The sequence below is a fragment of the Psammomys obesus genome, unplaced genomic scaffold (assembly GCF_907164565.1).
Source record: "Psammomys obesus unplaced genomic scaffold, mPsaObe1.curated_primary_1811, whole genome shotgun sequence".
Taxonomy (NCBI): Eukaryota; Metazoa; Chordata; class Mammalia; order Rodentia; family Muridae; genus Psammomys; species Psammomys obesus.
This window is the reverse complement of record NW_026596034.1, coordinates 7,639,795-7,665,650: the sequence shown is the minus strand read 5'-3', so window position 1 is coordinate 7,665,650 and position 25,856 is coordinate 7,639,795. Positions and strand designations below refer to the sequence as shown.

Below are 25,856 nucleotides of genomic sequence, written 5' to 3'. Positions count from 1 at the left end.
AATTTAAAAGAGTGTATAAAACAAAGTGTGTATGATGTATTGTTACAGCTGCAACAGAAATATACATTTACCAAAAATGTACAAAGGAGAGTAGGGTATTAGGTGCCTGCAAATACTACTTAAACCCATAGAAACCAGTAAGCAGCAGAAATGTAAGGTTAACATAACAGCAGCTCTAAATACATGCATTTCCTGGCTCCTTTAAAAATTATACCAGTGAATCAAGGTAATGGTGGGTTTGTAGTATTTCCAAGGAAATATGTGTGTGTGTGTGTATGTGTGTGTGTGTGTGTGTGTGTGTGAGTGTATACACCATAAACAATACCATCACAAAAAAGATAAAAGGGGAAAAAGAACATTAATGCATGTATATCTCGCTGACATGAATTTGCAACCAGTTCTGAGACGTTAAAATGTTTTGTGTATATGTGGGTATATCAGAGAATATATAGCAAAAAACAAACCCATTACTAAAAATCAATAGAAAATACCTAATTCAAAGGAAAGAAAAAGGAGAAATAAAGGTACAGAGATATACAGAAAATGGAATGAGTGTATATAATATACATAGAAAACAAGTAAAATGGCAGAGAAATGTAGTAGAGTCAAGAACAACAAAAGGAAATGGATCAAACACAAAAGGTTAGACAGTTGTAAGACCGGGGAAAATTACATTGTTTTAGGGGACACTTAAAAATGCAATTGTACTTGAGAGTAAACAACAGATAAGTTCATTAGACAGTGGTCAAGAGAAAGCTAAGTAGCTATAAAGTATTAAACTGAAAAATAGGATTTAGAAACAAACACAAATAGTACTGAAGAATTAGTTCACTTCACAGTTAAAGGATCAACCTATCAAGAAGCTATAAGTAGCCACCAGAGAGCAGCAGCCATGGCCTTGGGCCTCAACAAGGGCCACAGGTGACGAAGGACGTCCGCAAGTCCAGGCCCAGCCGGTGCTCCCACCAAGCACATCAAGTCTGTGAGGCATGAACAGGGAGGTGTGTGTCTTCACATCCTTGAGCAATGCCCCGTGGAGCTGCTCAAGGTGGCGAAGGACAAGCACGCGCTCAAGCTCATCAAGACGAGGGTGGGAACACATCCGTGCCAAGAGGAAGCAGGAGGAGCTAAGCAACGTGCTGGCAGCTACGAGGAAGGCAGCAGCCAAGAAGGGCTGATGCCCCCTCCCCCCAATAAACGCTGTGCCACACAGAAGAAAAACAGAAAAAGAAGCTGTAAGTAGCTGGGTTGTGGTGGCACACACCTTTAATCCCAGCACTTGGGAAGCAGAGGCACATGGATCTCTGAGTTCCAGGACAGCCTAAGCTATACAGGGAACCCTGTCTCAAAAAATAAAACAAGTATAAGTAATAAATGTAAGTATACCTATTAATAGAGCACTGAATAATGAACCTCATGAGAGAAAAGGGTAAAACAGACAATATAAAAATATTTAGAGATTGCAATATAGAACTTTCAATAGTAGAAGATCTAGGCAGACGATCTAAGACAAAAGAGAAAACTATTACAACCCAACCTAACATCTAGAAAAAAACTTCTATTCTCACAATGGCAATAGAACATTTACTTTTATTAAATGTGGAAGGCTAGAGACATTGCTCAGTTGGTGCTTGCCTGTCATGCACCAGGCCTTGGGTTCAATCCCCAGTGCTGGGTAAAGCTGCCATGGCTGTGTATACCTGCAACTCTAACACATAGGAACAGAGGAAGCCCAAGGCCAGTCTGGGCTATGTGAGACCCTGTCATCAAGCAAACAAAAACACTTCAAAGGACTGAAATATATAAAGTTTTTTCAGATATAGTGAAATGAAACTAGAAATCAGCAACAGAGAAAAGTTTGGAAAACGCAAAAAACTGGAAGTTGCATGGTCCTGCAGAATGTACAAGTTAAATAGAAGTCATATGAAAACTAAATTAATTTAAGAGAAACATACATGATGCCAAGTTATGAGGTGAAGCTAATGCCTGCCTTTACAGTTACTGCCAAATTTACAAAGGATAGTGAGACATTTTCTCAAGACAGTGAGAAAATATTCTGTAATCAGTTACCTAACCATCCCCTGCACTAGGAAAAAAAGCAAAAAATCCAAGCTCCTGTGGGATGGCCCAGTGGGTAAAGATGTTAGATGCAAGCATAGTGACCTAAAGGAAGAGAGCGACAACTCCTGTAAATTGTTCTTTGACACTCACACATGACAAATAAATGGACTTTTTAAAAAAAAGGCCAAAGTAAACTGAAAGAAGAAAATAATAATTAGGGCATATCTTAATAGAGAAAATAAATGAAATTAAATAGTCTTAGAAATTATCAAAATTTACCAAGTTTTATTTAGATTGACCAAGACAAATAACTCAAATTACTACAGTCAGAAATGAAAGAGAACCTTACTACAGACCTTAAAGGACAAAAAGGATTACATGTCTTTAACTCAGAGTAGACAATGTCTTAGAAAGATACACACTGCCAAAACTGACTCTATAATTGACAGGTGACCCAACCAGACCTATGAGAAGAATGAAACTGAATTCATCAGTAAATTATGCACAAAGAAAGATCAAGCTTTGGTGGCGTCTCTGCTAATATCAAACTTCAGAGAATAATGAAACATTTATTTTTCTAAAAGGCCAGATTTACCCCAGGAACAAAAATCAAAAAAAGCTATGCAATAAAATTCCAGACAACAGTTTGTGAATAAGCACAGAATTCTTCAACAAACTAGTAAACCAAAAATGAAATAGAAAATTATCACCATACTTAAGATATTTGCAAATGGAATGCAAATGATCTAACATGAAACCCAATGTAATATACTATATCATTAGAATATCAAAACCTACAATGAATACAGTAAAAGGCCTTCAATAACAACCAACACTCAATAAGCTAGGAAGATAAAGGGAACTTCTTTACTGTGAAAGCAGTCTACCTGAGGTTACAGGTGAGTTAAGGGTATATATTTAATTTAAGGGCTATAATAAGGGCTATATATATAATTTAAGGGCTATATTCCAATAGTGAAAGACAAAAAAGCAAGAGTCACTGAGAGTGTAAAGTACTACGTCTGATGGACATAAATCAACATCATAAAGTAGACAGTCTCGGGATAAGCCATGTATCCATAATAACTGATCCCACAAAGATTCAGTGTGGAGATACGTCTTCAAAAACGGTATGGCAACCGGAAAGCAACACAAAAAGAGTGAAGCTGGACTTGAACCTCATACCACAAAGTAAAGATGACTCAGGATAAGTCAGAAGGTATAAAATGCATAAGGGTGTGGTAAAGCTTCATGACACTGGATCTCAAATGTGGCAATGAATTCCAGGGGAAAAAACCTCCCTCCCCACTCCAAACATATAATGCATATATTTATACTTTTAAGTATTGATGAGAAATTAGAGGAATTAAGACCTTTATATGTTGCATGTACAAAAATAAAATGGAACCATACTTAGAAAAGTAGCCTGGCAGTTCTTCCATGTTTAAACATAAAGTTCCCATATGGTCCACATATCCATTTCTAGGCATTTACTCTGAAGAAAATGGAAGCCTGTGTATACATAAAATCTCATCCACAATGCTCACAAAAGTGTTCACAATTGTCAGAAATAACCCACATGTCCATTAAGAGAACAATAAAAAAATGCCACCCAATGTCTCTAAAATGGAATATTCTGTGTGTGTGTTTTGTCTGCATGTATATCTTGTACACCAGAAAAGGATGTTGAATTCCATGGGACTCAAATTACAGACTTGTGAGCCATCATGTGGATGTTGGGAATTGAACTCAGGACCTCTGGAAGAGCAGCCTGTTCTCTGAACCACTGAGCCATCCCTCTGGCCCCTAAAATGGAATATTTAAAGCTCTGCTGATTACACATATTTGGAGATGTAAGGCTTAGTGAGTAGCTATTAAACACTGTTCTGTGATGAGCAATAAAGTAGCATCTTTATGTTTCCAGGCTTGACTGGTACTCACCTTTGCCATCACATAAATGGCACACATTAACAACTGGTCCAGATGTCTGTCCATCATAAGTTCAGGACACTGGATTAGAGAGAATTCAAAGCAGGTCCAAATTTTTTTCCTCAGTTCGTCTGAAATATCTAGTTTTGCACAAAGGTCCCGAAGGCGGACACCTGCTAAGTGGTAAACCTAACAAAGAAATAAGGGTACTTCAAACCTTGTTTGATATTTAAACTTCCCAAGCTTGTGCTCCAGTAAGGGTACATGAATAATTACCTTTCTAAAGAAAAGCAATAAAGAGCTAGTCTTCCGTGGCCTAATACTGCTGCTGCTTAAAGGCTGGCCTTGTTTCTGCGGTTGACCACCTGGGGAAATCTGCTGAATGGCTACCTGGCCAGGGACTTGCAAAGTTGTTCCTGTCACCTGTTGGGAACTCAGACTTCCAGTGAGGGCTTGAGCACTGAGGGGCTGGATAGAGCCGGTCACAGCTTGCGCCTGGCCCCCAACATTGACTTGGACTGGGAAGAATGTAATCCCTCCATTCTCATTGGCAATACCTACAGTTTATTACAAAGAAAGACAAGAACTGTTGACATGAGGGTTTCATTTCTTTCCTCCCATCTTCCTTCCATCATTGCTATCTTTTATTGACACTCTTTCCAAATCATAGGTGACTTTCCAACAAATTCCAAAGAACAAATACCTAACTCTGCCTTCCTTACCTTGTACTGGAATGGTCACTGTTTGTCCATTGTTGGCTGTGACAGTGGCTGTTGCCATGGTGACCAAGGTCTGTCCGGGAACTGGTGTGACAGAAACAGCCTCCCCAGATACATTCTGCACAGGGACAGCATTGACTAGGGGTTGTGGGGGGATGCGCCCAGATGTGCCTCCTTCAGAGGGACTATCATTCTCAAATAGCCGCCTTCTAGTAGTACTGACTGTTGGGGAACTGTACCTGTCATATAATGTGGTTGGAGATGTTATACCTACGATCAAAAGAAATCAGACTATTTAACACAGAGACAGATCTGACTTCCATCTAAGCTCTTGTTCAAAAGAAAATACAGTGTGTTTCAAATACTCCACAATTCATTTAAAAATCAAAATGCACAGAAGTCATAGTACTCCCATATTCTGTTTACTGAGCAGGCACTGACGTAGATAAACTTTACTGATCCTTCCATAGCTAATGTACAATATAAAACTGACCTAGTCATAGCAATGTTCTAGTGGGTTCAGAGCTCTCTAGACTATGTAATTATTCTTTCAGAACAGTTGTGGTGTAGTGGAGGTGTACTCGATAGTAGGATGTGCACTTTGCATTTGGGAGGCCCTAGTTTTAGTCTGCAGCACCAGGGGGAAAACAAACAAAGAAACAGACCCCCATACATAAATGTAACCCTTGGACCTGGGCAGTCAGCGTAAGCCGTATTTTCTTCCTGGGCCAGCATCGATGTCACATTAACCTAAGTAGCATAGCACAGCTACAGTGATGAAGCTGACCACAGAGCCATCCTATCTCATTGGCTTATCTGTATCTGCCTGGATCTGTCCTTAAGAAAGCCAGCTGTGGTGGTACACACCTGTATTCCCAGCTATGCCAGAGGTTGATTCGGGAGGACCGAAAAGAACAAAACAAAACTGTAAAAAAGGAAGGCATACTCGACAGAATGAGAGAATTCGCTGGGACTTCTATAGCCCCAATATAAGTATTCAGTAGTTTGCTTTTCCCATTTCTGCCTTTTTGTATGTTTACAGATGAATGCTCACTTACAAATGATGATCAAGTTAAATGCAGTGTTCTGAAAATATACCTGCAAGCTTGGCACTCCTGTAATCCTTTTGTGTTTGTGTGTGTGGAGGGGGGAGGCAAAAGGATTAAAATTAAGGTCAGCCTGGGTTACATAGCTAAACCTTCTCTCAAAAAACTTTTTTGGTGTTCTTAATATTCCCCAAAAGCATATTTAAGTCAGGTGTGGTGGTACACACCTGGAATCTAGCATTTGGAAAGTGGACAGTCAGGAGTCCAGGGTCATCAGTGGTTATATAGCAATGTCAAGGCCAGCCTAGACTACACAAGACCCTGTCCCAACCCCCTGCCCAGAAAAAAAAATCATTTTAAGTGACGAATATGTCACTAAAAGACATAGAATACTCTCTGCTCTGTAATTTTACTTAGAGGTTCGGATGGAATTTAAGTATCTAGAATCAGGACTTTGAAACAGTCCTTTCAGGGTTTTGAACTTACTTCTCCCGAGTCCTCCAGCGTCAGCGCGCACTTCACTCACCCTTCGTGGAGGTAAGGGAGAGCCGGCAATACAAGTTTCATCTGTTCTCTCTAGGCTTTGAGGTGGCATCACCTGGAAGAAATTGTTTGCATGAAATCCTAACAGTCAAAAGCATCTCACTAAAAATACAGCCCTACCTGGGTGGTGGTGGTCCCTTTTTTTTCCAGCACTTGAGAGGCAGACAAAGGTGGGTCTCTGAGTTTGAGTTTAAGGCCAGCCTGGTCTACAGTTCTAGGACAGCCAGGATTAAACAGAAACCCTGTCTAGAAAAAAAAAAAAAAAAAAAAAAGGAATAGTCTAAGACAAAAGGAACCAATCTTTGTCTGATTAGCTATTTCTTAATAAAATTAATAAAACTAAAATTCTTAGTCTTAAAAAAGATTCAAATCCCAGCACTCAGGGAGGCAGAGGCAGGCAAATGTCTGTGAGTTTGAGGCTAGCCTCATCTACAAAGCGAGTCCAGGACAGCCAGCACTACACAGAGAAACCCTGTCTCAAAAAAAAAAAAAAAAAAAAAAGATTAAAACCTGATACTGGATACTATGTCTGAATCAGTGTCTTTACTGATTTGGAGGGTCAGAAAAGCAGCCTCAATTTTTACTGTCATGGGAACCTTGAGGCAGTGAAAAGTTCCACAAGGAACCTGATTGTTTCCTCTTTGATAGAGGAATGAACCATTAATTACATTGCAAAGCCCTGACCCTAAAGGACATACCCAGCTCCACCCACTCTCTGTAGCATGGGACTATAAACGACATGGATTTCCTTATAGAAGGTGTTAAGATATGTCACAAACCTCTTCACATGCAGGGACTCTATTTTCATTTTCTCTAATTCTGTCCCACAGTGGGGAATCTGATTTCCATGCCAAATGGTCTAAAATTTGCTCTTCAATTTGATTGAGGTGTTTGACCACTTCTCTGCAAAGACCATCTTCGGCTCTAATAAATACTTCTATTACCTGAAATAAAGAAAATGCCCCAGTTCATTGAGCAATAATTACTATGATTTTGCAGGCAAAAGTATAAAAGCAAAATGAAACATCTAAATATTTTTAAGTCACACAATTTCACAGAAACTATAAATTTAATAAAACCACATATAGCAAGCTTTTCATCTTTTTATAGTTTTTGTAAATAATCTACACAAATAAATAATATAATATAAAATATTTTGTATAAAATACAGCTTATACAATGAGCCTGAAAATAGTACTCTTAAATTTTTACAAAGGAATTGATATATAGTTCAGAGACAGAGTCCTTGTTTGTATGCTGAAGGCTCACTTTCCAGTATCAATAAAACAAAAAAAAATATTAAAAATCTCTGAACAGGGCTGGAGAGATGACTCAGAGGTAAAGAGCACTGTCTGCTCTTCCTGAGGTCCTGAGTTTTATTCCCAGCAACCAGGTGGTGGCTCACAACCATCTATAGTGAGATCTGGTACCCTCTTATGGCCTACAGCTATATATGCAGACAGAACACTGTATACATAATAAATAAAAATCTAAAAAAAATAAAAATAAAAATCTCTGAACATGAGCAGAGTGTAGAGCTCATGCCTGTAATCCTAGCTCTCAGGAGGCAGAGGCAAGAGAATCAGAAGTTTCAAGTTATCCTTGAGTTTGATGCCAGCCTGGGGTAGATGTAGATGATACCCTGTCTCAAATAAGTAGGATGATAGAAAACTTACTGTTTCCTAAAAGATAGTTGCAATATTAAATTTCCATAAATAAAGATATACACGCCATACCAAATTACACGAATGCTGCTTTTTAATAAAGATTTTTTTAATTCATGTGTGCTTGTCTTTATGCCCTGTGTACAGATGGGAAGGAGGCCAGAAGAGGATTTCAGGTTCCCTGGACCTGAAGTTGATGTGGGCTTTGGGAACTGAACTCAGGTCCTCTATGAAAGCAGCAAGTGCTCTTAACTGCTAAACTGTCTCTCCCCAACCCCCGCCTCTCCTCTTTCCTACCTTTCTGAGACAGCCCTCACTATGTAGCCCAGGTCAAGTTTGTAATCCTCCTGCCTAAGCTTTCCAAGTGCTGAGTTATAGGTGTAATCCACCACATCTGGCCCCCACCCCATTGAGCTCTTTAGTCACAGTATTCTGCAAGTCCTTTGGTAGATGGTGGAAGAAATCAGCTGAATGTTACAGCCAAAAGAAATCTGTTATACTACCGTATACTGCAGGAATTTACATAGGTCTTTACATAGGAGACTATTTCTCCTTTGTTTCCTACATAGAGATTATTAAAAATGTAATAGATTTATAAGTTTAATGTGAACAAGGTGGGTAACAAGAGATTGGTCTCATTTGTAATCACTGGTATAATTTTTAAATACCTTATAAAAATGATAATAAGGTACATCAAATACTTCAGCAATCAATGGGAAATTCCCAGGAGGCTCATAGGAAAAAGTGACAACCTCAAGACAGCAGGTAAGGAGTGACCTATGGAACGCATCTTGTTCCAGAACACCCTGCAAAACAAAGGAACATTTAGAAATGGTAGTCTACTCTGAAAACACATTCCATATTCAGTTAGTTTAAATGCATCCACCTTTATTAAACACACGTTAGAGGAATATATAAGAATTTACAAAAACTTATGCTATGAAATACTTTTTAAAACATTTTTTGTTTGTTTGCTTGCTTGTTTTGAGACAGGGTTTCTCTGTGTGGCCTTGGCTGTCCTGGGCTCACTTTTAGACCAGGCTGGCCCCAAACTAAGAGATCCACCTGCCTCTGCCTCTCCAAGTGCTAGTATTACAGGCATGTGCAATGGGGCCCACCTTAAAGGTATTTTAAGATGATGAACAAGCGTTTTGAGGATATGAGAAAACTGCAACTCCATGTTCTGCTGGTGGGAATGTAAAGTATAAAATGCTGCTACAGAGCAGTATGATGGCTCCTCAGAGAGTTAAACATTAACTCCCGTCTGGGGCTAGGGCTGTCGCTCTATGCTGGAACACTGGCCTCTGAGAGGTTCTGGCTCCAATCTCCAGAACCTCTGTATGATAGAGTAGCTCTAATTGTAGGAAGGAAGAACCTGAAGGACCAAAAGCAAGGACCCAAACACATGCCCTGCATGCCAGCCTTCACAGCAGCATTGTCCACACAGCCAAGGGCACAAATAATCAGATGTCTACCAACGAAGGAGCCACAGACAGAAAGTTGAAATACAAGGAGAGACGTTGTAAAACTTGCTAAAACATGGATAAAGACTGAAAGGCAAGCCAAGCCAGACATGAAGGACAAACATAATATGATTCCAGCTAAGGAACCTAGGATAGGTAGACTCACAAAGCTGGGAAACAATACACAGAGGGCTAGAGAGAAGTCTGGATGGAAAGTTAGTCTATAATGGGTGTAAGATGGAGGGGATAATGGCTATAAACCACTGTTAATGTACTTTGAAATGTAACTTGCAAGATGATTAAAATGCTTTAGTATATTTCACCATAATAAAAATATTTTAAGCTGGGCGGTGGTGGTGAACTCTTTTAATTCCAGCACTGGGGAGGCAGATGCAAGTGGATCTCTGTGAGTTTGAGGTCAGCCATGGCTTCACAGAGAAACTGTCTTGAAAAACAAACAAAAAAATTTTTTTAAATATATAATTTAGATGAATATACAGGTACCTACTTAATATTGGTCCCTAAATTGTAGCTATGATTTCTATGTTATTCTGTATGTGTTTCACACACAAAGGTAAGTCATAAAGCAGTCCTTTTGTGGACACACACACAAATATATATAAGTACTTTTTTTTTTAAATGAAGGCCAGGGTCTAGAGCTGGCTCAGTGCTAAGAGCACTTGTCACTGTTGCAGAGGACCTGAGTTCAGAGCTCAGAACCCAATGGTCGCTCACAAACACCTATAAATCCACTTTCATAGTATCTAACACCCTTTTCTGACCCGGGGTGCACATATATAAACATGCAGGCACAACACTCACACACAAAAATTAAATCTAAAAAAAATTTTTTTTAAAAAGAACCAAAAAAAGAAATATAAGTCAGGCACAGTAGTGTGTTCCTGTAATCACAGCATTTGGGAGACTGAGGCAGGAAGATTACAAGTTCAAGGCCATTGTGGGCTACACTAAGTTCAAGGCCCACATGTACTACATCATCAGACTTTATCTCAGATTTGAATAAAAGGAAAAAAGGTAAATATAAACAGTTACAAGGAATTCAAAGTACAGGCCAGTTTTACATCTTTTAAAGTATCATTTTAAAAAGTAGTACTCTTTTCTTTTCTTTCTTTTTCTTTTTTTTAAATTTTATGAGCCAGCGTCTAGAGCTCAGCAGTTAAGAGTGCATGCTCTCTGGTACCCTGGTGCCTATGGAGGCCAGACAAGGACATCAAATATCTAAAACTGGAGTTGTAGAGCATTGTGAGCTACCATATGGGTGCTTGGAAGTGAACCCAGTGCCTGTGCAAGAGCAGTCAGTGCTTTTAACTGCTGAGTTATCTCCTCAGTTCCACAATTAGCACTCTTTTTTTTTTTAAGATTTATTTATTTATTATGTATGCAATGTTCTGCACACCTGTATACCAGAAGAGGGCACCAGATCTCTTAGATGGTTGTAGCCACCATGCAGTTGCTGGGAATTGAACTCAAGATCTCTGGAAGAGCAGCCAGTGCTCTTAACCTCTGAGCCATCTCTCCAGCCCCCAAATTAGCACTCTTAATTGTAAATAATTCTTATTTCAATTAATGTAAAATGAATATAGATACCATGAGGTACTTTCACACATTTCTGAGTCTTATGGTTCATGTCCCTAGCCTAATATCACAAATTAAACATTTCCAGTTTTCCCTAGCTTCATCTTTTTAAGACTATTTTTAATTGCCACATAAAATTATGCATAATTCTAAGACATTAATGTTTACAAGGCATTTCATCAGTTTATTTAACATTATTTTACAAAATAATATTTTTGTGTGTATTTTTATGAGTGTGATAGTTCCCAAAACCTTACAATGCTGAATAGTCATAATGAAATTAATTCACCCAATCCTTTCTTTGGCTTTTTGTCTTATTTTAATTTTAGATAGGGTCCTAGAAAGTTTCACAAGATGGCCTCAAACTTGTTTCAAAGCCCAGGCAGGCCCAGAAATTGTGATTCTCCTGCTTCAGCCTCTAAAGCAGGTAGAATTAAATGGGTAGGCCATGATACCTAGCTAATTATATTTCTTGCTTAGAAAATATAAGAAAAATCATTATCTTATCTAAAAAAGATAGTTGAGTACTTACTTATGTGGACATTCTATCAAGTCAACATTCATTGTTTTCCTTCTATTAGGTTTGTACATGTCATTAACTTGGCTGAAGTTAAAGATGAGTGTTTATATAATTGACTGCTGTGGTGGTATGAATGAGAATGTCACTCAGAAAAATCTGGTGAATGCTTGGTCACTATTTTGTGCTACTGTTTGGGGAAGATTTAGGAAGTATGGTGTTAATGAACCATGTATGTCACTGGAGTGGGCCTTACAGTTTCAAAGCCTCACACCGTTCAGTTTGCTCTCTGCCTTGTGCCTGTTGAAGATGTGAGCCTTCAGCTTCCTGTTCCTGTCACTGTGCCTTCACTCAGCCATGGTAAAGTCTAGCCCTCTAGAACTTTAAGCCCAAATACACTCTCTTCTATAAGTTGCTTTGATCATTGTATTTTATCACAACAATAAATAAGTTAATACACCTACAGAGACTCCACCTATTCTAAAATCCACGTTATAATGTATGGCCTGCTACACCGAGAACCACTCCTTTATTCCATTCCATACCCCTCATGCTGTTAGGATAAGGAGAGGGCTCCACATACAGATTCCTTAGGCACTAATCGTATTCCCTCAAGGCATACACCTTTTCTTTGTGATGGCTTTTGGTTGGTGGATGGGGAGGAGTGAAGCTGTCTTACTGTGCTGATCAATACATTGTTATTGTACTTACAGATAAATCCATGTCTCCCAATCTTTTCTGTTCTTGCTCAATAACAGATTCTAATACTTTATAGTAAAGCATTTCTGCAAAGCGAAAATGTTTGTTGGCAGTTTCTGTCAAAATTTAAAAAAAAACACAAAATTAAATACAGGTAAGTATCATGGAAAAGACCTCTTGCTTCTCTATCCACAAAATAAAATCTAAAAACCAAATCCATATTTTAAAATTAATTTTATTTCTTTAATATATATGGGTGTTTTTCTTGCATGTATGTCCATGTACCATGTATGTATGGATACCCAAGAGGCTAGAAAAGGGCATCAGGTTCTCTGCAGCCAGAGTCACATATAGTTGTGAGTGTGTGTGGGTATCAGGGCTTGAACCTGGGTCTTCTAGAAAAAGAGCCATTACTCTTACCTGCTAAGCCATTTCTCTGGCCCAAACCCATACTTTCTATAGTTGATATTTTAACTACCCCTAAAATTTCTCAATATTCCATTTTTCCTTGAGTTAGGGGCTCACTCTGTAGCCCAGGCTGGCCTTTAACTCCCATCACTAGTCCTGCAATAGCTAACATTCTTCCTATTTTCTAAAACTGAAATGAAATCAGCACATAAAGAACTTAGGATCTCTTCATTAAATGCACACACCTTATCATTTTGAACACAACAGTTCTATGCTATGGCTTGATGTTGGAAGTTCTTCAAAAACCTATGTATTTAAGCTTTGGTGACCATAGTAGGCACATAGTACCTACTGTTAGGAGGTAGTGGGACCTTTAAGAGGTGGACCCAAGAGATGTTCTTTTTTTTTTTTTTTTTTTTTTTTTTTTTTGCAGGGGTTGGGGGTGTCTATAGCATGAGTTCCAGGACAGCCAGGACTACACAGAGAAACTCTGTCTCCGAAAACCATAAAAAATCCCACATAATATAGAAGTTAGACTAAACTTTCTGTTTCTGAAAAGAGAAATTACTTCACAGACAGAAAAAAATGAACAGCTACACAACATCCTTCAGTTTATAGTTCTAAGTCTTTCCTTGTCTTTCTGACTCTATTTAGTCAGATGTTAAAGTAGGGAACAGTCTGGACAATTGTACATTTTACCTTTAGCACAATTACTAAGATTCTCATCTGGATGGAAATGCTGAGAATATATTTCATACATTTCTTTCAATCTGCTAGCAATAGCCTGAGTTGGATCTCGGGAACATGACCTAAAAAGTAACATGAAAATTCATCTGGTCACAAAGAGATACAATGTCTAAACCTATAAATTTCATTAACATAAAATGCTTTGAACAGATACTATATATTTCGCAAATGAATAAAGGACATCCATACTTTCTTTTCAAAGATGGAAGTATTACTATTTCCAGTGGCAGAAGTGTGTTTTGTGTGGGGCTGCACACATTACGGCACGAAGCTCAGAGGCTTGGTCTGTGGCTCACTTGGTGCTGTGACTCACCCACAACCTCATACATCCTGTCATTGACAGCAACCAAAGAACCCTCAAGTTGCTGTCTAGTGGGCAGCAAAACTTCTAGGAAGAAAGAGAATGAAGGGGTTCAGACCTATAACTATAAACACATAAAACTAACGTTGGCACTTTTTTAGTTCCCCCAAGTGAGGTTTATTTCATTGATTTTTAAAGATTTTTTTTATGTGTGGAGTGTTTGTATGTGTGTGTATTTATGGACCTGTGCAATTGTGTGCTTGTGTGTGTGTAAAACAGAGATCAACCTCAGAGGTTATTCCTCAGCAGATGCACAAGTCATGAAAATGGGGGTGCTCACTGGGAACCTGGCAATCACTGATTAAGCCAGGCTGGCCGGCCAGCAGCCCTAGCACTGAGGATACAAGCCTACACCACAACGCTCTGCTTTTTACATGGGAGCGAGGGATAAAATCAGGTTCTCATAGAAAAAAAGCAATTATAGTTGAACCATCTCTCTCACCCTCTTTTTCACTGATTCTTTTTTTTTTTTTTTTTTGAAACAGGGTTTCTCTGTGCAGGCCTGGCTGTCCTGGACTAACTTTGTAGACCAGGCTAGCCTTGTAACTCACAGAGATCTGCCTGCCTCTGCCTCCCAGAGAGCTGGGATATTTTTTTTTTTTTTTTTAGCAATATATGTTCAATGCAGGAGCATCATACAAATCATTACCTTTGGAGCCTTTTTAAAATAACTTTTAAAAACTTGATCACACACACATATATGTCAGAACATGGTTAAAAGAATGACCTATGGTGAGCGATGCCTTGAACTGAGAGAGGCTCCAGGAAAAAAGGCAGAGGCCTTTTATCTCAGGTACATTTTGTTTCCTGTATTGCTTTTGGATATGATATCTTGTCTCCTGTGTTACACATTTACAATCAGTTTATAAGACATGTTTATCCTTGTTGGATGTTGGAACATAGCTATAGAACACATTCTGGGCAGTGTACTCTAAATCTGGATATAGCCTTCTGCCTTGCTTTCTTGCCTTCCCAGATATAATCTACAGTGCATGCTAGGCAACTGTGTTTTAATTGGTCTGTTCTGAGACAGTTCTGGGAAAGGCCTGCTCTGTTAATATTTAGCATGCGCTTACTGGCATTTATTCACATGTTTTTCTGAACTCAAATAACCTTGTTTGGGTCATTTCTTCCTTTGTTACATTTGTGCAGAAGGGCATGCTGATCTGAGGTAAGGCTGTCTATAGCAATTGACTGCAGACTGCCCCGTTCTTTTAGGTCCTCACATCCCAGGGCCAGCAGACAAGATCTGCACAGGTTGGCTGAAAATCGACATATACGTATCACCAAATTATAATACTTATATATTTAAACAACTGTGCTTTAACATGATCTTATACATGTATATAATTAAACACATATGATCAAATATATATACATTGCAAAACCTGATAGAGTTTATAAAATTATGAAGAAAGTAAGTTTCACGTTTGTGAGTTACAACCAGAGATAACTCTGTAATATACTACTAGAGTTTTATTTATGAACATATACATATAGCTTAAAGTTTATAACAAAAAGGTTGGTTTTACTAGCATCTACTGATATTATGAAATTCCACTAATAATATCCATGGTTAAAGCTGTCATGACTAGAGATTATAAAAGATCTAAAAGATACGGCTACTATATAGGCTTTTCTCACATATACAGAAAATGTTTCTCTCAGCTAATCCAGAGGCTGAGGCAGGAGGATAATGAGTTCAAGGCCAACCTGGGCTACATGGTGAGTTCAAGCCCAGCCTCAGCAACACAGACTCCATTTCTGTTTTTGTATGCCTATAATATGACCTCACTCTGTAACTCAGGCTAGCCTTGAACTTGTGATCTTCCTGCCTCAGCAATAAGTGCTAGATCATGGCTATATGCCTGACCAAGACCTTGTGTCAAAAAGTCAATAACTACTCCTTTGAAGCAACATCCAGATTTGTGTTTAGCAGAACAAGGTGCTGTAACATAGCCAAACTGACTCATGGAATTAACTATTGTATGTTCACAAACTCATACCTAAGTATTAGGTTTCAGAGACCAGTTTCTTACTTTTTTCACATGAGGAAGCAGACAATGCTCTCAGATTATGCATGGGTTCCAGGACTATGTGCACACCCACATTCCCAGAATGTTTTATAAATTGCTCACTACCAAGTTAATTGGAAAAACAAAAATAAAATGCTTCTAAATTCAAGGCAAATAAAGGCCACCTGAAAATTATGACTTAGGAAGAAGCCACAGGCATGGACTGCTTGTTGTCAGTCATAATCAAGTTTAAGAATGAAGAGGACTATGAAAATATAAAGGAAAAGTGTTTGTCCTTGGACTCCAGTGAACCCAGCTATGGGTGGAAATCACTGAGGTTTAGAGATAATGTCTTCTTTGTTCTGTACCACCAGGAATGCGGGTATTGTAGAGGAGCTATACCATCAAACCATAAAGTCTTAGAAACTTTGGAATCAGCTTTCTCAAATCAACTTGCCAAAGTTACGCACAGAAGTACATTCTGAGCTGGGGAAGTCTCTCAGCTGATGGACATACATGAAGCCATGAGTTCCACCGTCACCACATGAAACTGCTGGTGCAGGCTGGTAATGCCAGCACGTGGGAGGTGAAAGCAGGGGACTCAGAAGTTCAAGGTCATCCTCCACTATAACCTGTAGATGGGGGCTAGCCTGAGGTACAGAAACCCCTGTTTAAAAAACAAACAAACAAACAAACAAACAAGGATTTCATTCTTGAAACGTCATTGGTCAGAAGAGCCAGTCCTTTCCTTTAGGAGTGTTTACAGAGCTTGCAGAAATTAGGTGACTGACACACTGAATGCTCTCAGTCTTTTTGAATCTGAGCTACCCTCCAGAATCTCTGCCCACCATCACTGACACTGCACTTCCTTAAACTTTTAAAACAGCTGTGAATAAGATAGCGTGAGGTATTTATAGCCTCTGCCTCACCATCACAATCTTACAGCAGTGCCCCTCTAGCTTGGCCGAGCTCCAGCACAGGGAGTAAAAGAGAAGTCTTTATACCGCATCGCAAGCAGACTATGCACAGGCCCACCAGTGGGCCATCACAGGCAGCAACCGGCTACAAAAACCACTCACAAGGTGTGGCCTCTACCGGAAGAGTAAAGAGAGTGTACCGGGTGCTGTGGTTCCTGGTGAGCTACCCAAAGTTCACTGAACCTCTGACCCATAAACGCCTCTCTTCCCAAGTATGAGAGATGGCTGAAGACTTCAAAATAAATCTGTGCTCCAGAGCAGCTATTAGTGTTTGCCAAGAGGCAAGTGAACTTATCTGGTAGGTCTACTTGAAGGTAAGAGCCTGGGTGTGCTATCCATGCCTAACAGACAACAGTTATGCTCACAATACCTAGCTAGCACTTTCTGAGCAGTGTCTCACTCTGTAGCCCAGGGTAGCCTTACCTGTGTGATCTTCCTGTCTCAGCCTCCTGAGTCATGGGTTACAAGCAAGTACCAGCATGCATGCCTACTTATATATTTTATATTGCTATATCATTTACTGACTAATCAGACTAGCTGCAATTCCTGTAAAACTGTCCCAGGGCAACTGAAAACACTGGCACTGAAAAAGTAAGATAAGAAATTGAAAAGTGGTCAACAACTCACTACTGGAAGCAGATGAACCTACAACCCACCTGAGGATCTGCTCCAGCTTCTCACTGGGCGCATTCCTGAGGCCTGTCAGCATGGTGTGAAGACGACTCAAGCTATGTGCAGCCGTGGAGACAGGGGTCACACCAGGGCTGTTTTCCTGAACATAGCTTACGCCAGTCAGTGGTGTGCAGACTCTGAGGGCTTTAGACTAGAGGAGAAAAGTAAGTTTCTTCAAATTACACCACAAATAGGAATTCAAGACAATAGGACTTTATATCAATATATTTTAGCATCTCAAACAGCACCATGTTGGGAATTTAAACATAATTCTACTCAAAGCTTCCATTATGAAGCTTTGTGTGAAAGAACGTACATGCTCGAGGCAACTATAAGACCTCTGATCATTAAACTGTAAAGATCAGGCCTGTGCCGTTACAGGGCAGAGCACAGTGGCACAGTGTACACTCAGGCAAGCTCTTTCTCTCTACTCTCTCCTTCAGAGCCCACAACTGAAGGGAACGCACGCTTGAAAACATGAAGAACATCACTCCCAATGCCGAGAAGCACGATTCCGCAGCTTTCACCCACTGCTGTGAACACATGATGGATACATGTCAAAGATGGACACATGAAAGCAATGACTTGCATCTGGCCAAAATAAAAATCAATGTATCAAATTTACTTCGGAAGGTAAACATTTTAGACAGACAGACAGATAGATAGACAGACAGACAGATGGGCAATGTGATGCAGTACAAGTCCTCATCACTGTTCCCTGACTTTAGTTCCTAAAATCCACAGCCATTTTTCTTCTCAAGTAGACAGGCCTTCAGAGGAGCAAGTGAGTCAACATTATTGAATATAAAGGTGACAAATATGTGACTTTGTAACAAAGAATTTAAGCATGAGTACATATGCTAGAAAATCAGCTTTTCTAACTTCTCAAAGAAACTGTGAAAGTTTGAAGCCTTTTTAATATTCAAAATTCAGCAGTTATCCCTGAGTGCTGAATGTACTCATCCTAGGTTTTTAAAAATGCCTAGCAAAGTCTTAGTAACAGAACAAACTATTCAGTTCTTGAGACACAGGAAAACACAAGACACTCCCAAAATAGAAGTAAATATGTGTTCTATATGTCTTAAACAACAGCAGATGTGAGACCCTCATTTTGTTTCAAGAAAACTCATATTGCTGTTTAAAGGCAATAAATGGCCCGAGCAGATTAAGTACACTCAGAGAGCTCCTACTATCTTGGCTTTCTTGCAGCTCCCACTTCCCTTGTTCGTGAAGCCTGTACTGTAAGTCAAAAATGTCCTGGGTATATATGAAGAAGTCATAGCAGCCAGCAACACATAAAACAACCTCGCCCACAAGCAGCATTGGCTTCATATAAACTGGGTGTGACAACCATGCCTTCCTCCTCTAAGTCCTTAAGGTCAACATGGGGCTTCCCATGTTGTAGCACTGATAAAGGGCTTAGTTTTATAGTTCCCTATTCATTCTCACTTAGAGTACTTTCCTTTAACTCAGGTGTGAATACAGAGCTGACATAAAAACACTAGGCCAGGTGTGGTGGTACACACTTTTAATCCCAGCACTCAGAGGTAGAGGCAGGCAGACCTCTGTGAGTTTGGGGACACCCTGGTCTACATAGAGTATTCCAGTACATACTGGGGTACATAGTCTCAAAAAACCAAAACCACAACAACAAAAACCAGGATATACCTTCTCCCTGTAGAGACAGAGTTTGGTGTGCTGCAGAACTCTGCCTTGAGGTCAGTAGTTCTCACCCTTCCTAATGGTTCAACCCTTTAATACAGTTCCTCGTGTTATGGTGACCCCAACCATAAATTTCTTTTCATTGCTACTTCACAACTGTAGTTTTACTACTGTCATGAATTGTAATTAAGTATTTTTGGAGATAGAGGTGTGACAAGGGAGTTGCGACCAACATGTTGAGAGCCACTGCTTTAGATGTTCATTCTCTAATAATTTTCACTACCGGAACTCTTCATTTCATGGTTTTAACCATCTATACCTTGGTGACCCCAGAACATACAACTACAATCCTACTCCCTTCTAGAAGCTCTGTTGTTATAAAGAAAGAAAATCCTAACTGTTCAATTTTGCCAGTAAAGACTCAGAAGCCAGATGCTGGGGTGAAAACCTGCTAGTTCAGAGAGGCAGAGAAAGCACCCAGCTGACGTTCTTATTTAGCTCATGTCCCAAGGGAAAAAAGACAAAAACCAAAAGCTCAAATCTATAAGCCCCCAAAGCCCAAGGCAAAAAGCTTGCTAGCTCAATAGCCCAGGAGGAAAAGGCCTGCTAGCTTACCCAAAGCCCAGGAGGAAAAAGACAAAAGCTCCTTGTTCTTCTCCATGCTTTCTTCAATACCCTTTAACACAAAGTCCTTCCTTTCTATTTATTCTCAGTCAGCTGGTTTCTTGCTCCGCCTCTTGACCTAGGGTTAACTTTATTAAATCCTATGTACAGAAAGCTCTTGGATTAAAGTTGTGTTCTAGGTCTGAGCCATACCGTAAATCACCTGTTTACAATAGACAGAAAGTTCGTGGATTAAAGCCCTGTGCTAGGGCTGAGCCATACCACAACCAGGAATAGGTTTTTACAATTCACAATTTGGGATTCAAAATATTCTGCAACAAACCTCCAGTGATATATTTCTGTTTTTGTTTGTTTGTTTTGGTTTTGGTTTTTCAAGAGTGCTGGGATTACAGACATGCACTGAACTGGCTTGCATTACCAATTTTATTTGTTGTCATTCAACATATTATATATTTAATGATTTGGTTAACTACTATCCATCTTCCCAAGCTAAAACTTAAGTGTTTTTGTTTGTTTGTTTGTTTGTTTGTTTGTTTGTTTTTTTTAGGACAGTGTGTTTGTTGCTATTTTGTCTACTGCTGTATTTTCGGGAGTTGAGGACACAACCCAGCATATAAAAACATGTGAGTACTAATCAGATGAGCCCTATGCCTATGATCTCAGCACTTAGGCAGCTGACACATGATTGCTATGAATTTGAAATTAACCTGGGATGCATTGTGAGATCCCTGGAGAAAGGAAGGAAGGGAGGAAGGGAGGAAGGGAGGGAGAGAGGGAGGGAGGGAGGGAAGGGAGGAAGGAAGGAAGGAAAAGAAGAAAAGAAAAGAAAGGTAGAAAATAAAAAAGGAAAGAAAAGAAAAGAAGGAAGGGGACGGGTGGACCAAACAGACCAGTGTCAAGTCTAAAGCTTCTCGGTTATAGGGACGGAAAATTGGAGTCACAGTCTCCATCATCCTAAAACTTGGTTTCAGTTCAACAGATTGTTCTTAATGACTGGCTGCAGATCCAAGGGCCCCAATTAGGGTTAAGTATTATTTTCTAAATGCAGAGTATCCACTACAGCCCATTCTTTCTAAAGCAAAGCCTACCAGCAGGACACATCTATTTTAGATTAACAGTCAGTTCTCTCCTTAGACCTAACTAAAACCTTTGAAAGTCAGCGCTAAATGAAAAGTCAGTAAGGCAGCTTGCATTTTCTCTTCCTACCACAGCATTTAAAACATACATGCGTGCAGTGTCATGATGGGAGAGCAGAGCCTGATGTCCTCTTGTCCTAACCCCACCTCTCCCAAGACCTTGAAACATGATCAGTACCTCACACAGGGCTCCCCTGTTCTCTACTGGGTTTCACTCACCTTGTCAAGGTGCTGCTGCAAGATGTCTTTCATCTGTGTTCGTTCAGAGCTCTCTGTACCTGAGGCAGCATTCAGACACCGTGAGAGAGTCCCAACTTCTTCCTCAGCGTCCTCACCAAGAAATATCCGTTCATCCAGATTCCCAGCGGCTAACACATACTCTTCGTAAGCCTTATTAACAGCCTTACTACAGGAAAACAGGGCCGCCATTTTAGCTCATCACTTACTTCAGTTTTTACTACAAGATCTGGTAAATTTTTGAAAGTCATTATCTCAATAAAACAACTGCTCATTATGAAAACTGAAGAGAAGATGCAGCTTACTCTGTGTGTCCAGCACACACTGAGCAAATTTTTTCAATAGTGTGTCAAGGAAGGGATCCTGAATCAACTTGCTTTCAATAACCTAATGATAAATAATAAAGAGCATGCATTCAATATGCTAACTTACACTAAACTGAAGTGTGAGCAATAGGGAGCCTGGGTGATACATAACTGGCATATGATCATATAGGAATACTTCCTCAGCTGTTCTTGGCACCTCTGGAGACCTGGTACTACCATGTTTGTTACCCCTATAATTCCAAAAACAAGTCTTCCTTTCGAGTTCCTTAACTGTTTTTTTTTTGTTGTTGTTGTTTTTGTTTTTGTTTTTTTTTTTTTGTGAGACAAAGTAACTTCAGACTCACAATCATACTACCTCAGGTCCCAAGTGCTGGGATGTCAGCCATGTACCCTGATAGCTAGGTTCAAAAGTATTTCTTAATTTCAAAATTTATAATCCAAAATCTTGAGTAATCCAGAGTTGTAATGGCGTCTATGAATTCTACCATAGAGCATTAAAAATGTCCAAAGTATAAATACTGAGGACTGAGTTCTCTTCACAGATAAGAGAACATCAAAGCAGGTTGGGCATGGTGGTTCAGAGGCAGGCCTGAGGTTGAGGCCAGCCTGGTCTACAGAGCAAGTTCCAGGACAGCTTAGGCTACACAGAGAAACCCTATCTCGAAAAACCAAAACTCAAAACCAACCAAACAAGCAAAAATATCAGATCAGTTCTGCAGCACAAATACTCACAAACTCTCTCCAAAGTTCCCAGGTTCCAGGAAGCCAGTAAGATTTTCTTCCTTCCCCTTGAGGATCTATGATGAAAAAAGAGGCCCTTAGATTATGTGCAACCAAGTGTTTATCCAGAAAAATTCTTTTTTTTTTTCTAGAAAAATTCTTATGTAATTACTTACAAACCTTTTTTTCAAAGAGTTTTCTAATATAGGGCTTCCAGAAATGCTCCTTTATGCCCTTTGCCTCCAACACTAGACCGTCATGTAAGGAACAGAGCTTCTCAATGACACAAGGTGGGTCAGAGGACGGTTTAGAATCCTTGGGGTGACAATCCTCTGACAGGCCTATGATGTATAAAATGACAAAGTGAACCCTGGTCAGCATCAATTAGCTAACATGTAATACACTGAAACAAATACTACTGAGTCTAGTCAGGATATGATCGGCATATGTAACTAACTTATATGCCTCGAAAGATGAAGAGAGCTGAATATGTAGCCTCTCCAGTACAAACAAGACACTTTCTTACACCTATAACCCAGTGCTCAGGACTGTCGTGAATCAGAAGGACAGCCTGCGCTGTGACATCCTGTCTCACATAGAGAAATGATTACATAAATTATGAATTAAATATTTTAAAAATGGAGGTATGGGTAAAATACATCACCACTCAAAAGATTTGTTATGTGACTAAAGATTGTTAGAGAAAGCTAGTCATGGTGGCGCACACCTGTGATCCCAGCACTCAGGGAGGCAGAGGCAGACAGATCTCTGTGAGTTCCATCCCAGCCTGGTCTACAAAGTGAGTCTAGGACAGCCAAGGCTATATAGAGAAACCCTGTCTCAGGGACAGAAAAAAAAAAAAAAAAAAAAAAAAAAAAAAAGATTGTTAGAAAAAATTTAAAAAGCTATTGGGAGAATATCTGAAAACATAAGAACTGTGGTCTACAAATGAGTCTTACATTTAGAAAAACAACACTTAAAAAATCACACAGTTCTGACAAGGTATGATGGCACACACCTTTAATCCCAGCACTTAGGAGCTCAGGCAGGTGAGCTCTGTAAGTTTGAGGCCAGCCTGCTCTACATAGTGAGTTCCACAACTGCCAGAGCTGCAGAGCCCCTGTCTCATACAAACAAACAAAAATTCCCTTTTCAGGCAGGAGAGAGGGCACATCGGGGAAAGGCACCTGCTTCCAAGCCTGACAGCCTGAGTTTGACGGTGGAGGGCCTCATTCCCTCAACTTGTCCTCTCACCTGTATGCGTACAGTGTGGCAGGCACATGCCTTCCCCTGCCACCCACACTCAAATGTAACAGTTGTTTTAATTACACAGATTAGTAACTCTGGCTTGTTCATATTAGATATGTTTATGTTAATTTATAGTGCTTTCTTTCATAAGAACACAAACATTTAGAAGAAAATTAAAGGAGGTAAAAATAGAAGGACACCTTAAAATACCAAATGGAAGTAACAGATAAATTGTAGGACAAGGGTGCCCTGTGTTCAGTACCTAGAAAAAAGGTAAAAGAATAAAATGAAAGGATGACAAAAAGGAAAATACAGAATGGGATAAAGATCAAGTGTTCCTTGTCCAAAATGCTTGGGCAGAAGTTTTCAAGTGTAGTCTTTTGGATTTTGGACCATTGCATCATCTTTATTGGGTGAACATGCAGAAAAAAAAAAAAAGGCTTAAATGGAATCTAAAACTTTATATTGAAAATCAAATTCAGGGCCAGGCAAGCAGTCTGTTACAGAACTCCACCTCAGTCCTACACCTCAGTCCTTGAGTGACAGGTCAGTGTAGTAACTGACTCCACTAAGCCACTAATCTTAAAACTAACCCTCACAGGCAAGTTGAAATTCCAACTGACACCAGGCCCAACCTGACAATGGGAATTCACCCATGGTGTTCTTCCGGCAGAATCAGCAGTATAGATTAGTCTATACATCCTCAGTATTTTCGTGTATGGCTTTTGGCAATATGTAACATAAAGCATGGTACATGCATGGCCAAAATGAGCATGATTCTCATACCAGTCACCTAGAGAACAAAGTTCTTGTTATTTTAGAGTTTTATATTCTTGTAGCCAAAAAGTGAAGTGATATTCTTTTAGTAAACTCTTTCTTGCTACCAGGAGTGCTTTAAGCACCAAACTTGCCAACAGCAAAAAACACGACCATGTCCATAGAGTTAGCTTTGATTCTCCAAGTTTCCATGTTCTTCTCTTTTTCAATACATTTTTTCAGAAACTTCTAAAATTATCATTTAAGACTGAAGTTGGTGATATTTGATTTTGTTTTTAAAAGGGGAAGGGACTGGAGGAATGGCTCAGCAATCGAGAGTACTGGCTACTTGCTCTGCCAGAGGACCCAGGTTCACAGATGGCTCACAGCCCATTTCCAGGGGATTTGATACTCTCCTTCTGACCTCTGAGAGTACCACGCATGCATGTGGTACACAAACATACATGCAGACAAAACACTCATACACATAAAAGAAAACTTTTAGAAACAGATGAAGATGCTCGACTTTTCAGCATAAGCATATGACACCTGTGGCGGAAGCTCTCCAGCATTCATGTTCTCTGATGCTACCAAACCTGGATCTGGGATACAATTCCCATGAGTAAAACTCACGCAGAAACGCATGCTCTCAAAAATGTCTGATATATAAGCTTACCTTTAAAATTAGGGTTCACAAGTTCTTTACGATTAGAACATTGTAAGGCATTGCCATAAACCAGATCTAATGCACACAGCAGAAGATGGTATGAATTGACCAAGTCATCGCTAATCATAGGGAAGTTGCCTGTAGGATCATGAAAGTCAGAGTTAAGGTGGCATCCACTGTACAATATTTTAAAAGAATTGCTTCCTTTAATTATAATGACACAGCATTATAACAAGTTGGTTCAAGAGGGTTAACATGTTTTGGCAAATTTATATATTTTGGGGCACTGATGTTTTAATGTATGTCTAGGAATTTAATGAAAACTAAAACTTTACTTAAATTCAATATGCATTTAATAGGCATTTATTAAGTAGCTAGTCACTAACCAACACTTTATTACTGGTCTAGTCCTTGGAATTCTGAACACACAAAATTTTACCAACTCTTTTAAACTGTAACAAATTATTTTACAGAAAAGTTTTTCTGGGGTTAAAGAGGTGGTGGCTCAGTGGGTAAGAGCACTGGCTGCTTGTTCCAGAGGACCTGGGTTCAATTCCCAGCACCCACATGTCAGCTCACAACTATCTGTAACTTCAGTCCCAGGGGATCTGACACCCTCATACAGACTGACAGACATGCAAACAAAACACAAATGCACATAAAATAAAAATAAACAAACTATTTAAAAGTTTTTCTGCTGTGAAAATTACTATAAGTATTTAGAAGTAGACCACTTGAAAATGATTCCTGTGGGATTTTTCTCATACACACATTCTAAAGAGAAACAAGCCTTTCATTAGAGCACTAATGTTACCATTAAAATACTTTTCTATATAGTGATAAAAGATCATTTACATTAATCCAAAAGAACAGGACTATAGACATTTTCTTCAAAAGCTTCTACTATCTCAAGGATAACTGCCAACGCTTTCAGCATAGTACACACTACAAACATGCCCTGCCTGCAGTGCTGATTTAAGAATAGTGAAAACTCCATTTAAATTGCTAGCAAGCTTCTGTCTGCGGGCTGTGGTCAAACCTCTGCGTTTTCACACGCAGTGCC

General features: G+C 39.5%; 1 protein-coding gene across 3 annotated transcripts in view; it reads right to left on the bottom strand.

Annotated features, from left to right (window-relative positions):
* The window catches only part of Rbl2 (RB transcriptional corepressor like 2), a 51,938-nt gene that overhangs the window by 14,430 nt on the left and 11,652 nt on the right, over positions 1-25,856 (bottom strand). For all 3 annotated transcript variants that reach the window (XM_055620926.1, XM_055620927.1, XM_055620929.1), the window contains 13 exons: positions 24,803-24,931; positions 22,303-22,463; positions 22,135-22,199; positions 21,059-21,245; positions 17,402-17,568; positions 13,345-13,454; positions 12,250-12,353; positions 8,631-8,768; positions 7,078-7,242; positions 6,242-6,353; positions 4,713-4,979; positions 4,267-4,547; positions 4,003-4,179 (listed from right to left, as the gene is read on the bottom strand). In XM_055620926.1, the coding sequence (XP_055476901.1) occupies positions 4,003-4,179; positions 4,267-4,547; positions 4,713-4,979; positions 6,242-6,353; positions 7,078-7,242; positions 8,631-8,768; positions 12,250-12,353; positions 13,345-13,454; positions 17,402-17,568; positions 21,059-21,245; positions 22,135-22,199; positions 22,303-22,463; positions 24,803-24,931 (2,063 nt within the window). The remainder of the gene's footprint in view (positions 1-4,002; positions 4,180-4,266; positions 4,548-4,712; positions 4,980-6,241; positions 6,354-7,077; positions 7,243-8,630; positions 8,769-12,249; positions 12,354-13,344; positions 13,455-17,401; positions 17,569-21,058; positions 21,246-22,134; positions 22,200-22,302; positions 22,464-24,802; positions 24,932-25,856) is intronic.